This window comes from Barbus barbus, assembly GCF_936440315.1.
Source record: "Barbus barbus genome assembly, chromosome: 11".
In the NCBI taxonomy this organism is placed as follows: Eukaryota; Metazoa; Chordata; class Actinopteri; order Cypriniformes; family Cyprinidae; genus Barbus; species Barbus barbus.
The window spans coordinates 10,181,175-10,198,007 of NC_136739.1; the positions used below are offsets into that span (position 1 = coordinate 10,181,175).

The following is a 16,833-nucleotide window of genomic DNA, read 5'->3' on the forward strand; positions in this document are numbered from 1 at the left end:
AACAGACATGTCAGTTTAGGTTGAAAGTAAGGACGGCCTGCCTGTTGTTTGATATGAGCCATAAATTAATTATAGCAGAAGTTTTAACAGCAAAATCAACACACAAACTATCTGCAGTATGTTCACTACAAGAGAGAGGATAAGAGGACAAGACAGCTACTCAATAATTGTATTTTTACCTCAAAGGTGAACTTGGCACTACCAAAGTTGGTCTTCTGTTTCTGCCAGAAGTTGTCGGGTTTGATGATGAGAGCGACGCAGATCTCAGCTGAAAACGCTTCCTGCAGGGTCTTCAGTAATGGCTTGATCAGGTCCCACTTAGAACCACGCATATCAATAATCACAGTGAAACCCCTCTTACACACATCCTCACTGAAACAGACATGGAAGCAGAGATTTCCATAAATGTACCAGAAGGAATGCAACAATTATGAAGTAATTATTAGTCTACTAGACTACTAAATAAAATAAGAACGTAAATGAATTATAAGTAAATAATTATAAATTATAAGTAAATAATTTTAACTAGGAAAATGCATGTAAAGTATTATTGTTATTATTATTATTATAATTACTACTACTACTACTATTATTATAATAATTATTATTATTATTATTATTGCAACAGCTGGACAAATCAGACACATTACTATTTGTTATATTTAACAAAAAATCCAACACCCCATACCCAACAAGCCAAGCATGAGATTCTGTGGGACCCTCTCTCGAATGCCAAACAACCCCAGAAGGGCAGAACAGATCCCTGATTACCACAGTAACCAGATAAATGTTACATGAGTTACAGGAGTTACAACACAATTACATGAGTTTTGGTTCTGTCACTGCTTGCAAAACAAAGTCAATTTAATGAGCCGATCTTCCTACATGCTCTAATGCTTTAAGTACTGAAAGAAAGTTATTTTCTGTGGCCACAGAAACAACATTTCTTAGAGTTGATATGAAATTACACTGAATGTTTGCTGGACGAACAGATTAGTTGATTGCAATAGTTAATATTTCAGAATAGTAATATTCTGCTACAGTTACTTCTGGCAGCTGATATAAATAATTGTAATCATTCAGGGGGAAATGTAATTATTTCCCCTTTGAGCTAATGTGCTACATTATTATGCATTATTATTATTATTATACTGTACAAAGCAGGTATTTGCATAGTGCATGGAATTTTCATAATTTATGGTTTCAAAGCCGCTTTAAAGAGATGTGTGCCTCAGTGTTTCAATGTCTTTATGCTCTAGTGAGCGGCTTTACCGAAAAGAAAAAAAAAAGCTTTACTGTCTTTGAGTCCCCAAAGAGCAAACCCAATGCAACTGTGACAAGAAAAAAAAAAAACTGATCTGAAAAATACCTGTGACAGGTATTGACTGGGGCCCTAAGCAAACTCCAGGAGTAGGGTTTATTTACCCCTTCATAAACTGTCTGTGGGACAGTGTAAGCATTTTTGAGAAATCAAGGCGATTTAAATCATGATCAGGTGAATATCTCTGTTGTGAGACAATCACTCATACAGTACCTTACTCAATTATTATTTTCCTTGTGTAAATTAAAATGTTTTAATTTACAACTATTTAATAATTTAAAGCTAAGCATTTAATCATGTTGTTATATATAATCATATTGTTATTTATAGTGAATTCTTTGGCATTTACTGGTTCCAGAATCTAATCACTGAGAGTGCGTCTGAAATTAGTTAGGGTGCTCTTAATGCACATCTAGTTTGACATATCATATTTTGGTCCTATCTACTGCGATTTTGAGAGTGAATCCTGCTTATATGCGGATGTCACACAATGAAGAATTGCAGCATGTATGTGGCCATTGGTCCTCATGGCAGCATGAAAAACAAGGCTTTTATTCAAATTCTGAATGGATTTTAGGCAAGAAAGGACACAAAGTGCACACTTTATAATCACTAAAAAATGATTATAATTGATAATCTTGTTTACTCTTTTTTTGTTACATTGACTATGTTTACATGCACCCTCACAATGCAATTATAAAGCTCATGTAAACACAATACTTAAATCAAACTAATTGGAATAAATGTAGGAACCGTGACTGCATTAAACTATGTGGTGTATGCCAATTTTGTAATGTTTGAGTGTCTGGAGTGTTTGCCGAATCTGTTTTGCCAATATCAGATGGGGCCCCATGATTCCCTGGGGTCCTAAGTGGCTGCTTACGTCACTTATTGTCCTATCCTGCTTATGTATATGTATAGTTTTTAGACTTTTTAACATTTTTGGAACTGATTATGGCATGATTATGAAAACTTTTCAATGGTCATGAAATCTTTTCATATGCTAAATTTTGTCTTCTATGAACTTCTCATACAAAAAGCTCAGAGTGTGGGACACTTTTGATGAGTATGCCTGTCTGACTCATATTAAATGAGTCACTTGACCCAGAGAAAAGGACAATGATAGAGAGCAAGAGAGAGAAGGGTGAGTGTGTACATGAATACTAGTATGTCCTTTAGACCATAAAGTGCTGCACATTTGGCCACATTATTGCCTTTAAGCCAATTTGGTTCTTGAATTTCCATATAAATGCTATCACTCAGAATCTCTTCTAACAAATATCATCTTGGAACACCACAGGGTGATTTGTTTAGACATCATTTAAAACGTTCCAGGAGGATTGTTCTCATCAGCTTAAGCGGAAACAGCACGGCTTCTATTTCTGGCTCAAGTAGTAGATTGGAAGATAAAAATAACTCACCAGTGCTTCAGTGACAGTAAAATTAACAACACACAGACTGTATGCCTCAAAGAGGAAATAAAGATTACAGAAAGTCAGTAAAAACGCTGTGTGATTAGGAACTAAATAATGGCACATATAAGCCTCTTTCATTTCCTGCCATTCTGAGGTCTGAGTGGGGATCAAGTCAAAAACAACAGCTGTAAATTCTAACATTTTACTCCTGCGATGGGATGAACTACTGCCAAAGCCACACTGTAGACTTTGTGTTGAGTAATTCAATAGCTGGACATAAACACTTAACAGCCTTGAGTCTTCATCCCACACAAACTAGCTCAAGAAAACAAAGAACTTCACGTTCACCAAAAGCCATCACAGACCACTATTTTTCGGTCCCACTTTATATTAAGTGGTCTTAACTACTATGGATTTACATCAAAAAATAAGTACAATGTACTTATTGTGTTCATATCATCTTGAAAAACACTTTTATTGAGGTGGGATACGGGTAAGGTTAAGGACAGGTTTGGTGGTATGGGTTGGTTTAAGGGATGGGTTAACAGTGTAAGTATACAGTATACGTGACCCTGGGCCACAAAACCAGTCATAAGTAGCAAAGATATATTTGTAGCAATAGCCAACAATTCATTGTATGGGTCAAAATGATCCATTTTTCTTTTATGCAAAAAATTATTAGGATATTAAGTCAAGATCATATTCCATGAATATATTTTGTAAAGTTCCTACTGTAAATATATCAAAACTTATTTTTTGATTAGTAATATGCATTGCTAAGAACTTCATTTGGACAACTTTAAAGGCGATTTTCTCAATATGATTCCAGATTTTCAAATAGTTGTATCTCGGCCAAATAATGTTCGTACATCAATGGAAAGCTTATTTATTCAGTTTTCAGGTGATGTATAAATCTCAATTTCAGAAAATTTACCCTTATGACTGGTTTTGTGGTGCAGGGTGACAGAAATTAATTACAGTTAAACATGTTATTATATGCAGGCATTTTTAAAAATATATATAAGTACAATGTAAAAACATGTATGTACACAATCAGTACATTGTACCAAATGATTAATTTAAATGTAAGTACATAGTAGTTAAGGCCACCTAATATAAAGTGGGACCAATTCTAAAGCTATGGCAATGCAAGAAAAAATTAAATACTTGGTTTATTTACGGAAAGGCGCAAATGACATGAGGGAAAAAATTAGATATAGTGTCCTGCAGCTGTGACGTCAAACACAGAAGACTAATTCGTCACAAGTTCCCTTGAGATTTTCCAATGGGGGTTTTCAATTCCTGAGCAATATAAGGTCTGTGCACATAACTTGATGATAATTAGACGTTTTGTTGCACTACATAAACTACACACACTCACACCAGTGAAGTTACATTTAATTAAATTTTTTTTTTTTTTTTTGTAGTAATACATTTCAATTTCAATTTGTAATACATTTAAATTTAATTTTGATTAAATTACAATAAAATTACATTATAAATTGAATAAAAAAAAAAAACTCAACCTTCAAAATGTGTTTTCAGTATGAGCATGTGGAATTTATGTTGTGGAATAGGGGTGTCCAAACCTTTTCCTGGACCACTGTCCTGCAGAGTTTTACTCCAAACCTTATTTAAACACGCCTGAACCAGCTAATAAAGGTCTTTAGATGCACTAGAAACTTCCAGGAGAGAGTTTTGGAGATGGTTGGAGCTAAAATCTGTAGGACACTGACCCTCCAGGAACAGGATTGGACACCCCTGTCATCTATCATCAACTATCTTATAGAATTTGTTCCTGCAACTTATCAGTTTGTTCCCTCACTTTTGTTAAATCATGGCCTATTGGTTGGATTAACTTGCTTCATTGTAATGTTTAAACCAAAGTTCAAGATAGCCACGATTCACCTAAAAAGAGGGAACAAATTAGCACAAAGTAATGTGGCCATGATTTAACCAAAATGCTGAAATAAATAAATAAAATGTCACCATAAATGAATTTTTTGGGAACAAATTGTTAATTCACGGCCATTACATTTTATTTTTCTTCTGCATGTGATGATTTCTACACCAAACTTTCTCTGTGTTGAGGGTTTTTGTGATTTTATTTATCAACCACATTTGGCTTAAGTTCAAATCCAGCATAGCCACTAATAAACCCGCTGTTCCAAACCCATATAATTTTGCTTTATTTGGAACTTGTAGAGCACAAGATGGATATTTTTATGATTTTTTTTGCCCTTTTGGAGCTTTAAAGAGCTACATTCTTTATAACATCTCTTTTTGTGCTCCAGTTAGTCATGGCGGTTTGGATCGACATGATGTGAGCAAACGATGACATGATACTCATTTTAAGGCAAACACGAATGCAGACAAGAATCAAAAGAGCGTGTCACAAACACTATATTATATGCCAGCGCAGGAAGCACAGGGCATGAATCATAGCCCGAAGGGGGGTAACATTGATTTTCCCTCTTCACCAAACCAACAGCCTGCACTGCTTTACGCTGATCCATCTGACACTGATGATGCAAGCGCTGCTCCAGAGTGGAAATCGAACTTGGCCGGGTTCTGTGTCTACTGTGATATTTATACATCCATAATAGACGTGGATGACTTCTTCTTCGCTAATGAGAATATCTTTCGGTTGACAGAATGGAAGGTCCGGTTAATGCAAAGGGTGGAGGAACAATGCTTTGGAAACACGTCAGGCAGACCCTCCTATACTAAACACACAAGTTCGGGACACTTAACCACATCACGTCATGAAACAGGGTAATTGATACCTCTCAGAGAACCAGCATCGCTCCTTTAAATTCATCTGCATGAAGCTAAAAGCTGTTTTGCGTTAAAGAGCAGCTAAAGGGGACAGAAGCTCAGATGCCAGTGGGCACCGACACATCAAAACAATGATGAATCATGGCTTGTGGGAAAGGCTTAAAGAGATGGGGCTCTCCCTCCGTTCAGTTTCTTTCTCTCTTTCTCCTAATTAAACTTGCATTAAGTCCATCTTTGTTCACTGCTTAGCTCACAGGCTTTGATGCTGACATCTGAGGGCAGTGACAGCATTGATCAATGGCCCAGTGAGGTCAGCTGCATTTATATCACCAGCCCGAAACACACAACACACAGACAGAAATGGAAGCAACGCAGGCACAATACCAGACCAGACAATTTAATGCAAAGGATCCAGTTTATCTAAATATTCTAACAGGATATTTCAATTGATGTTAACAGGCATACAGCCAAGTAACACACTTTTACAACAGAGCACAGCAGTAAAAGGAGGGAAGTCGTGGCCTAATGGTTAGAGAGTCGGACTCGTAATCCAAAGGTTGCGGGTTCGAGTCTCCGGCCGGCAGGAATTGTAAGTGGGGGGAGTGAATGTACAGCGCTCTCTCCACCCTCAATACCACGACTGAGGTGCCCTTGAGCAAGGCACCGAACCCCCAACTGCTCCCCGGGCGCTGCAGCATAAATGGCTGCCCACTGCTCCGGGTGTGTGTTCACGGTGTGTGTGTGTTCACTGCTGTGTGTGTGCACGTTGGATGGGTTAAGTGCAGAGCACGAATTCTGAGTATGGGTCACCATACTTGGCTGAATGTCACTTCACTTCACTAAAAGATCTCACTATTTTTCAGTCTATTCAGGGGTCAAACACCTTTAGATCAATGAACTGCCATGTCTTTTCCAGTGATTCCAGTGAATAATTTGTGAATCATTTTAAAGAGATACAAGCTAATGTTCAGCCAGCTAACTAACTAAATAGACAAAATTCCTTTGAAATCCATGACTTTTCAATAATTTAAGGTTGTCACTATTATTTACAGGCTGCAATTTAAAATTTTTTTAAATTTAAAAGAGACAAACAAATAATAAAAAAAGTTCCAGCCAATGACTACTGCTAAGTAAAATAAATACATAAATAAATAAATAACCTTTGAAATCCATTACTTTTAACAAGAACACATTTTGTTAAATTATTAGGTGGGCCATAGTATTTACAGTCTGCAATTTAGATAATTATAAGTAGACTGCCATGACCAAAAAAAACAACAAAAAAAACAGCCAATTACCTGTTCTGAACTAAGCATTTTTTGAAATAAAGAATGAATGAATGAATTAATAAATAAATACATACATAAATAAACAAATAACCTTTGAAATCCATTACTTTTAACAAGAATACATTTTATGAAATTATTAGGTTGCCCATATTATTGAAAGACTTTAAATACAGTTTAGATCTTTTTAAGTAGAGTGCCATGGAATAAAAAATAAATAAATAAATAAAGTTTCAGCCAATTATCTATTCTTAACTAAGCATTTTTAGAAATAATGAATGAATGAATGTCTTTGAAATCCATTACTTCAAAAACTTAAACATTTTATGTTTTAAATTATTAGGTTGTCCATATATTTTCAGGCTACGATTAATATGCATTTACATAAGAACCTGCAAATACTGTACAGATACATTTTTAAAAGTACACTAGATAATATGACCACTTAAAAACTGCATGTATAATAATTAATTATAGAATAAGTTGTAAAAACATTTCAGATTTAGACATCTGATGTCAATTACACAGCAACACAGCTAATCAGAGACATGTCAAACTACACTCACCTAAAGGATTATTAGGAACACCATACTAATACTGTGTTTGACCCCCTTTCGACTTCAGAACTGCCTTAATTCTACGTGGCATTGATTCAACAAGGTGCTGAACGCATTCTTTAGAAATGTTGGCCCATATTGATAGGATAGCATCTTGCAGTTGATGGAGATTTGTGGGATGCACATCCAGGGCCCGAAGCTCCCGTTCCACCACATCCCAAAGATGCTCTATTGGGTTGAGATCTGGTGACTGTGGGGGCCATTTTAGTATAGTGAACTCATTGTCATGTTCAAGAAACCAATTTGAAATGATTCGATCTTTGTGACATGGTGCATTATCCTGCTGGAAGTAGCCATCAGAGGATGGGTACATGGTGGTCATAAAGGGATGGACATGGTCAGAAACAATGCTCAGGTAGGCCGTGGCATTTAAACGATGCCCAATTGGCACTAAGGGGCCTAAAGTGTGCCAAGAAAACATCCCCCACACCATTACACCACCACCACCAGCCTGCACAGTGGTAACAAGGCATGATGGATCCATGTTCTCATTATGTTTACGCCAAATTTTGACTCTACCATCTGAATGTCTCAACAGAAATCGAGACTCATCAGACCAGGCAACATTTTTCCAGTCTTCAACCGTCCAATTTTGGTGAGCTCGTGCAAATTGTAGCCTCTTTTTCCTATTTGTAGTGGAGATGAGTGGTACCCGGTGGGGTCTTCTGCTGTTGTAGCCCATCCGCCTCAAGGTTGTGCGTGTTGTGGCTTCACAAATGCTTTGCTGCATACCTCATTTGTAACGAGTGGTTATTTCAGTCAAAGTTGCTCTTCTATCAGCTTGAATCAGTCGGCCCATTCTCCTCTGACCTCTAGCATCAACAAGGCATTTTCGCCCACAGGACTGCCGCATACTGGATGTTTTTCCCTTTTCACACCATTCTTTGTAAACCCTAGAAATGGTTGTGCGTGAAAATCCCAGTAACTGAGCAGATTGTGAAATACTCAGACCGGCCCGTCTGGCACCAACAACCATGCCATGCTCAAAATTGCTTAAATAACCTTTCTTTCCCATTCTGACATTCAGTTTGGAGTTCAGGAGATTGTCTTGACCAGGACCACACCCCTAAATGCATTGAAGCAACTGCCGTGATTGGTTGATTAGATAATTGCATTAATGAGAAATTGAACAGGTGTTCCTAATAATCCTTTAGGTGAGTGCAGAGTTACGCTATTCAGCTTCCAATTTTGCAAACACAACTCCTCACTGTGGGAATGTTAAAAAAAAGTTGTGACGTATTGTCAAGTATGGTGACCCATACTCGAAATTGGTGCTCTGCGTTTAACCCATCCAAGTGCACACACACAGCAGCGAGTAGTGAACAAATGCACACACACACACACACCATGAACACACACCCGGAGCAGTGGGCAGCCATGCTGCGGCGCCCGGGGAGCAGTTGGGGGTTCGGTGCCTTGCTCAAGGGCACCTCAGTCGTGGTATTGAGGGTGGAGAGAGCGCTGTACATTCACTCCCCCCACCTACAATCCCTGCCGGCCGGGGACTCGAACCCGCAACCTTTCGATTACGAGTCCGACTCTCTAACCATTAGGCCACGACTTCCCCTTTTTTAATGCTTGTTAATGCTTGTTCTTGAATAATTCTCTCAGTGAGGAGCTTAGGGAACAAAACCACAGTAAGGCAGAGTTTATTCAAATTCCTTTTCTGTTAATATTTTACACTGTGATCCTTTAATAAGATACATAATGCAGACTAATATTGTACTAAGCCGTATAATTCTTGTAATGCAATAGCTGAGACTCTTTGCCCTGAAAACAGCCCAGGAGGGCAGAGCAGAAACACATTTATACAGAATAAAGACACATTTACATGCATAATGCTCAAGTCTGCTCTGCAGTCTGTTTGATCCACACATTAACATTAAGCTCACCTGGGCACAGTGGACAGGTACGTTACGAGACGTCTCAGGTCCTCCTGTTTTATTCGGTCATGGTTACTCCTGGCAGGAAAGATCAGGATGGGGCCACCTCTCTTATCACGACCTCCTGCAAAAAAAAAAAAAAAAAAAAAGGAAATAGTTTAACACATGCAATTTTATTCTGGAAGTTCAAACTATGAATCGCTGTACTATTTATTGTTAAACATAGTAAAAGGACATACTCAAAAGTCCCTGAGCGACACATTACTTATATTTAAATTTAAATAGTTTTAAATAGTTCTTTTTTTTTTCATCATAAATATACAGATATGAGTTGGAATAAAAAATTAGAATTCAACACGTTTGCGTTCTCTTCCCCTGAGAAGCTTTGCATTCACTTGCAAGACTTTTACTTTGCTCTGAGAAACTTTGGGTACACTTTTATGGTGGAAATAATATGAGGTGGGAGGAAAAGCAAATGCTATCTGTACATTTGACAGTAATTTAACATTGTATCACTTATACGGTTATAAATTGTGAGTTATACAGATATCATTATGCCATCCTGTAATACTGAAAACATTTTCACTATACTTTTTTATGGTTAATTTCTAGCCACCCCAACTGCCAGTTTTTACCATAAATAAATGAGCAGTTTGCATACTATCTCTATTTTGGCCTAAATAAGTCTTAGAGGGTAGCATCATAAGTGTTATCTATGGCAAACGTTACTACATCACTATTAGTATTGCTCATATTTAGGCTTACTAAACTTTTATACCTAACTTTGTTTGCTACAGAAATGAATGGCATCTCTAATCAAGCGGGTTTTGAGGAAAAGCGAGGATGAGATCATGAGATGAGATCATTAGAAGCAGTTATAGGAAATAGTGGGAAAAAGGGGAGCTAGAGAACAGGATCCATGATAAAAATGTATATGAGGGAAAGGAAGGAAGAAGGCAAAAAACAGGTAGAGATTGTGCTGACAAATCATTACTTATAGCTCAAGAATCATTCCTGATTTTTCCCTACACAAAGTGTCCTGAACACCTTGATTTTGAGATTTATTTCATTCATACACATGCAGGTGAGAGAGAACTCACACAAAACTCATTATGGCAGTTTCACATCACTAAGCATTCAAATTTTATTGTAGACAGTGATTGTATAATAGGCATTTGATGGCTGCTGTATCTCACATCTCACAAGATCAACTAGCACACAAATTACTGTGCCTGAAATCCAATATTTTGAGTTCTGCATTGCATGCTTGAACGAGCTCACTAAATTCAGCCAGCTGTTAACATGTGAAACAGCCGGAGGTTAAAATCTGTGAAATTGAGAAAACCCCTCTACACCAAACCTGAGAGACAGATGTTTCAAAAAAGTGAGGAGAGTCCCATCACATCAGTCAGTTAAGAACAGATCATTACAGATCTGGATGTACTGTAGCTGGATGTACCACCAACACCAGAGCCAAATGAGAAAGGCTCAGTATCAAACATCAGTCATTTTCAAAATGTGAGCAAATAACAACAAAATGAAAATTAGATGTTTTTTTGTTTTTTTGTCATTCACACTCAAAACATCTCACAGATCTCACACTCACCTGATACAAACGCTATTTTTTCTCTCAGCACAGGAAGGACATCAGACGCTTTAATCCCTTCACTTCTGAAAGACCCTGAGAATGAAAGAGGAGAAAGGGTGATTATTATTTTCATTTGTAATCTCATTACATTTCCACAGTATTAAAAACCCTAGTGAAAAATAAATATACTAAAATGTATTTGAAATACATTTAATTCGTATACATATAGTAGTATACTAGCCTACAAAGCACTTTACACAACAGCAGTTGCACACACTCCTCCGCAGATCGCCTTTTGGCATAAACTATGCTCACTCTCTCCCTCTCGCCTATCCTCTATGGTTTCATCCTTACTTCGTTCACCTTCTCAGTTTTCAGCGCTGGACACAAACAGTGGTACTGACACTCTCTGCTCCACTCTAACATCTTGCTTAGACAATTTTTGCCCCCTTTCATCCAGACCGGCACGTACTACCCCTTCTGCCCCCTGGCTGTCCGATGTTCTCTGTGAACATCGCTTTAGACTCAGGGCTGCAGAGAGGAAGTGGCACAAATCAAAAAACTCTACCGACCTTAGTGTGTATCAGTCACTCCTCTCTTCCTTCTCTGCAAATGTCTCCACTGCTAAAACGACATACTACCACAACAAAATTAACAACTGTTCTGACTCTCGCACACTTTTCAAAACTTTCTCTTCTCTGTCCTACTCCCCCTCCTCCTTCATCAACTCTTACAGCTGATGACTTTGCAATATTCTTCATAAATAAAATAAGAAATATCAGTGACCAATTCCCCTCACTACAAACTGATGATAACTTCATAACGACAAATACACACTCTCTCTCCTCCTTCTCTCCACTCTCGGAGACGGACGTTTCCAAGCTTATCCTTTCCAATCATCCTACTACCTGTCCACTTAATCCTATCCCCACTCACCTCCTTCAGGCCATTTCTTCTTCAGTCATACCTGTGCTTACTCACATTATAAACACCTCTATTCAGACTGGTACATTTCCCACAGCATTTAAGCAGGCTCGGGTAACCCCACTGCTTAAGAAACCCTCTCTAAATGCAGCACTTTTAGAAAACAACAGACCGGTATCCCTTCTTCCATTCTTTGCAAAGACACTTGAGCGAGATGTGTTTGAACTGCTCGTGGTCTCAGCCAACCCAGCACTTCATCACAACTTCTCTATACAGCTGGGTTCGTCAACCATAACTCCTTCCAAGACAGCCAGGAACCCTGGAGTTGTGATCGATGATCAGTAAAGCTTCACAGACCACATTGCTACAACGGCCGAAAAAAGCTCACGTTACACCTCCCTTCATCAGTTTACACTGGCTACCAGTAGCTGCTTGCATCAAATTCAAGGTATTGGTGTTTGCCTATAAGACAACAACTGGACCATGATACCTAAACTCGCTAGTTCAAACTTATGTGCCCTCCAGAAGCTTGCATTCTGCAAGTGAATGACACCTTGTGGTGCCATCCCAAAGAGGCACAAAATCACTCTCACAGACCTTTTCCTGGACTGTGCCCAGCTGGTGGAATGGAGTTCGAACAGCTGAGTCTTTGGCCATTTTCAAAAAAATGTCTAAAGACATCTTTTTCGCCAGCACCTGACAAACTAATACTAGCACTTACCTATTCCATTCTATAAAACAAAAAAAAATAGCTATGTGTATGTATTGTGCTAGACTAACTGAGACTGATGATGCGACAGCAGCCACAGGACAACGGCGCCAGTGCACTCACCACATACCAGCTACAGGAGAGAGTGATGGAGCCAGTTCAATGAATGGGGATTATTAAGAGGCCGTGATTGACAAGGAGGATCAGTGGAGGGAATTTGGCCGGGACACTGGGGTTACACCCCTACTCTTTACAAGAAGTGCAATGGGATTTTTAATGACCACAGAGAATCAGGACCTCGGTTTAACGTCTCATCCGAAGGATGGTGCTTGTTGACAGAACAGTGTCCCCCTCGCTATACTGGGGCGTTAGGACCCACACAGACCACAGGGTGAGCACCCCCTGCTGGCCTCACTAACACCTCTTCCAACAGCAACCCAGTTTTCCCAGGAGGTCTCCCACCCAGGTACTGGCCAGGTTCAAACCTGCTTAGCTTCAGTGGGCAACCAGTCTTGGACTGCAGGGTGATGTGGCTGTGGCTGATTTGATTGTGATAAAGTGGAACTATTGCAAGTATACTTCAGGTAAACTTTAAACATTTTGCATTTTGCATTTACAAGACTGATATTATTCAAAGATCATATAATCCTCATCAAACACATTTTAGGCTTAATAAAAAAATGTGCATTGTGCAAAAGTAAAATAAAGCACAAGTAAAGTTTAATTCATATTTTTATATATACTGTATATATAGCATTGTCTCGAACAGTATTTCAGTTAATATGTAAATAGGTTTGAACTATACTTAGTATGAAATAAATGTATTTTAAATGTATTACTTTTTAATTAGTGCAGTCTTAAACAGAAAATACACACAAAGTCCACATGGCTATGTCATAAAGGTTGTCTCTCACATGGTTTTGGCATGAAAATACTATAACAAAATATATATATATATATATATATATATATATATATATATATATATATATATATATATATATATATTAAAAATCTTTATATTAACCAACTTTCTATTAATGCAATGCAGTGAATAACAACCATTGGTGGCCTCCCAGTGGTTTACATCATGGTCAAATTAGTACTATATGATTTATAATAAAACAGAATAAAACATTATCAATACATTATGCAAAAAATGCATTACAATGAAATTCGACAAGCTCAGTGCCTATTTAATGCTGCCAGTTATTTATTTATTTATTTGTATTAATTGTAATGTGTGCAGAGGATTGTGGGTGATTGGATGACACCAATGGTATGCTTGATGCACCCTTCAAAATATGCACAATTACAATTGCTAAACGGGATCCTTCAAACTGAGAAGGCCTTCGATGGCGGCTGATTATGTATAGCAGATGTGCACCCATATACTGTAGTATAATATGTATAGCTTTGATTCTAGATGTTGATTGGCCAATACAGTGTTCCAGCCACGCAAAAATACAAAATATAGTAAAGCCTATGATGTGAAACACTTAATAATAAGCCATGTTTAATTTAATATAAAGCAATTATAAAATGTACAACAATCAGAGGTCTTTTTAAAAGGGGTTCTAAGGGGTTTTGGGAGACATGCCTGAAACATTTATGCTGATACTTAAGATCAGGATATCATAAAGATAACTGAGACCTCCATTAGGTGTTCTGGGCTATGAAAACACAACCCAGAGCAATAAAAGGTTCCACTGGGTCTACAGTAAACTCCTTTACACTGTTACACACTTCCTTCCTGTCCACGTCTATCTCCTTATCTCCATTCATCATGACCAAACCCCCCTCTCTTTCAGTCTGGACTTTTAAATCTTACTATCATAAAGCAGCAGAGTCCTCAGAGAGAGATAATAAGAGTCATCATAAACACTCAGGATGAAGCCATCTGAAGCAAGGTGTCTCCTCAGTACTGCACTCCTCCCTGAAGACTCTCTGCTTCACAGGAGCGGATCAATGCTGCTGATTCTTCACATTAAAGACACGCTGGCGACTCTGCTAATGAACGACTACATTACAGAAGTTCAGAGAGGAGCATGATAATGTAAGAGCTGCTTCAGCAGTCTGGCTGATTATGCATCAGATTGAAGGCAGATGTAGTTCAGCAGATGATTAGAAACAACCTAACATGGATAATTAAGCACAACCAAAGATTTGGTACTTGCTACAGCTAGTAAGCAGCAGTTGGTGTTTATAATTAATGGTGAGTAACATTCTCATTTCAAAACAGGCTCACTGGAAAAAATATTCCTCTACATATAATTTTTACAAAACTCCAAAAACATGTCTATCACTGCACTTTCAAAACTGAAATGAATACTAGTGACAGTAAAACACACAAAAAAATCATTACAAGGGAGGTTATTGATTAACAAAGCCTTATTTCTGTATAGTTCCCTATCTGTCGGTCACTACGAGTTATGTCGTGACGACATAGGGGATTTACTTGGAAGCCCCAATCATCTCTGACTAAAGAGAAAACGCCAATGAAATTGGCTAGTGGATTTTGCATACCTGAGCCACTCCCCGTACATACGGGTATAAAAGGGCGACAGGTGCATCCACTCATCAGATTTTTGCTTCGGAGCCAAGTGGATGAAGACGGTTGTGCCATTCTCCACAAGCCTCATCTTTGTTTTTGTTCCTGTTGGCGTCACGGTGCAAACAGCGGAGTCCCTTCTCCAGCGATTCCCCTGGGCACTTCAACTAAAAGAGCAAATTCTGAAAGAGCAAAATCACGGACGATCGCGTCTTTTTCAAGATGCCGTTTCGTCCGTGTCCTCTTGGTTGCGGTCGTTTCCTGTCCGCGGATGATGGACACGATCGTTGTCTTCAGTGTCTGGGTCTCCAGCACGCTGAAGCTGCGTTCGTGGATGACTCATGCGCCTGTTGTGGGCGTATGAGCATGACGTCGCTGCGATCTCGCCTTTCCTTTTTGAAAGGATTGGCACCCTCTGCCGCCACCCGCCCCGGTCTCTCTGGCTCGAGCAGAGGACCGCCGGTTGGCGCTCTGGGAGATCTGAGGGTCACAGTAAGAGCCTCTCCGCCGGGTACGTCCCCACGGACCTCTTACTCCTCACGCAGCGAATGTCCCGTCCGGTTCCCGGGTGATTTCGCTGGTCCGTCCCACGGGGCGCCCAGCATTTCATTCGGTGCGCCACCCGAGGATAGGATGTCGATCGCAGCATCGGGGGACGGGTTTTCGTCCTCTGAGGATGAAGGTGCAGAGGGGCTGCCCCCTTCGGGTGTGGTCGCCTCCCCTGCACCGGACCCAGAGTTGACGGCCATGCTTGCCCGGGCAGCCGCGAGCATCGGGCTGGAGGTCAACAGACCGCCCAGTCCCGAGCCCTCGCGGCTGGATGATTGGTTTCTCGGAGTGGGGCGCGGCTCACAACCGCGATCTACTCCAGTGCCTTTCTTCCCGGAGGTGCATGAGGAGCTGACGAAGTCGTGGATGGCCCCTTTCACGGCCAGAAGCCGCTCGTCTGCCTCCTCCGTCCTAACTACCCTCGATGGCGGGGCTGCCAGGGGGTACGTGGGCATTCCCCAGGTGGAGAGAGCGGTCGCGGTGCACTTGTGCCCGCGAAACGCCGCCACTTGGAGGAATCGCCCGCGTCTCCCATCCAAAGCCTGTAAGCTGACGGCTGCTCTTGCGGCCAAGGCTTATAGTGCTGCGGGCCAGGCAGCCTCTGCCCTGCATGCCATGGCGATCCTGCAGGTTCACCAAGCCAAGGCACTCAAACAAATGCACGAGGGTAGTTCCGACCCGGGGTTGATGCAGGAGCTGCGCACGGCGACTGACTTCGCTCTACGAGCGACGAAAGTCACGGCGCGGTCCCTCGGGAAGGCGATGTCTACCATGGTGGTCCAAGAGCGCCATCTCTGGCTCAACCTGGCGGAGATGAAGGATGTCGACAAAGCACGCTTTCTCGACGCTCCCGTCTCCCCGGTTGGGCTGTTCGGCGACACCGTCGAGGGATTTGCTCAGCAGTTCTCGGCGGTGCAGAGGCAGACAGAGGCGATCCAGCACATCCTGCCCCGGCGCGAGGCACCTGCAACAGCTGCCCCCGGGCCCAGGCCTCAGTCTGCTCGCCGCCGTGGGCGCCCCCCTGCGTCCTCCAGAGCTGCTCCGCCCCGTGCCGAATCAACACCTGGGCCGGCGCGTCGAGCCTCTCGCAGGAGGGCGGCGCCCCCCGCGTCCCAGCCGGGCCCCAAGTCGTCCAGGAGAGCGACGAAGCGGCCCTGACGCGGGCAACCTGGAGATGTTGGAATTTGCTCTTTCTCAGGAGACGGCGAGGAC

At 40.6% G+C, this 16,833-nt stretch overlaps 1 protein-coding gene across 2 annotated transcripts in view; it reads right to left on the reverse strand.

Moving 5' to 3' along the window:
* Positions 1-16,833, reverse strand: part of LOC306876618 (kalirin-like) — a gene marked incomplete at its 3' end in the record, with an annotated part of 270,920 nt that overhangs the window by 165,541 nt on the left and 88,546 nt on the right. For both annotated transcript variants that reach the window (XM_079427930.1, XM_079427929.1), the window contains exons 2-4: positions 10,907-10,981; positions 9,310-9,424; positions 180-372 (exon numbers count right to left, since the gene is read on the reverse strand). In XM_079427930.1, the coding sequence (XP_079284056.1) occupies positions 180-372; positions 9,310-9,424; positions 10,907-10,981 (383 nt within the window). The remainder of the gene's footprint in view (positions 1-179; positions 373-9,309; positions 9,425-10,906; positions 10,982-16,833) is intronic.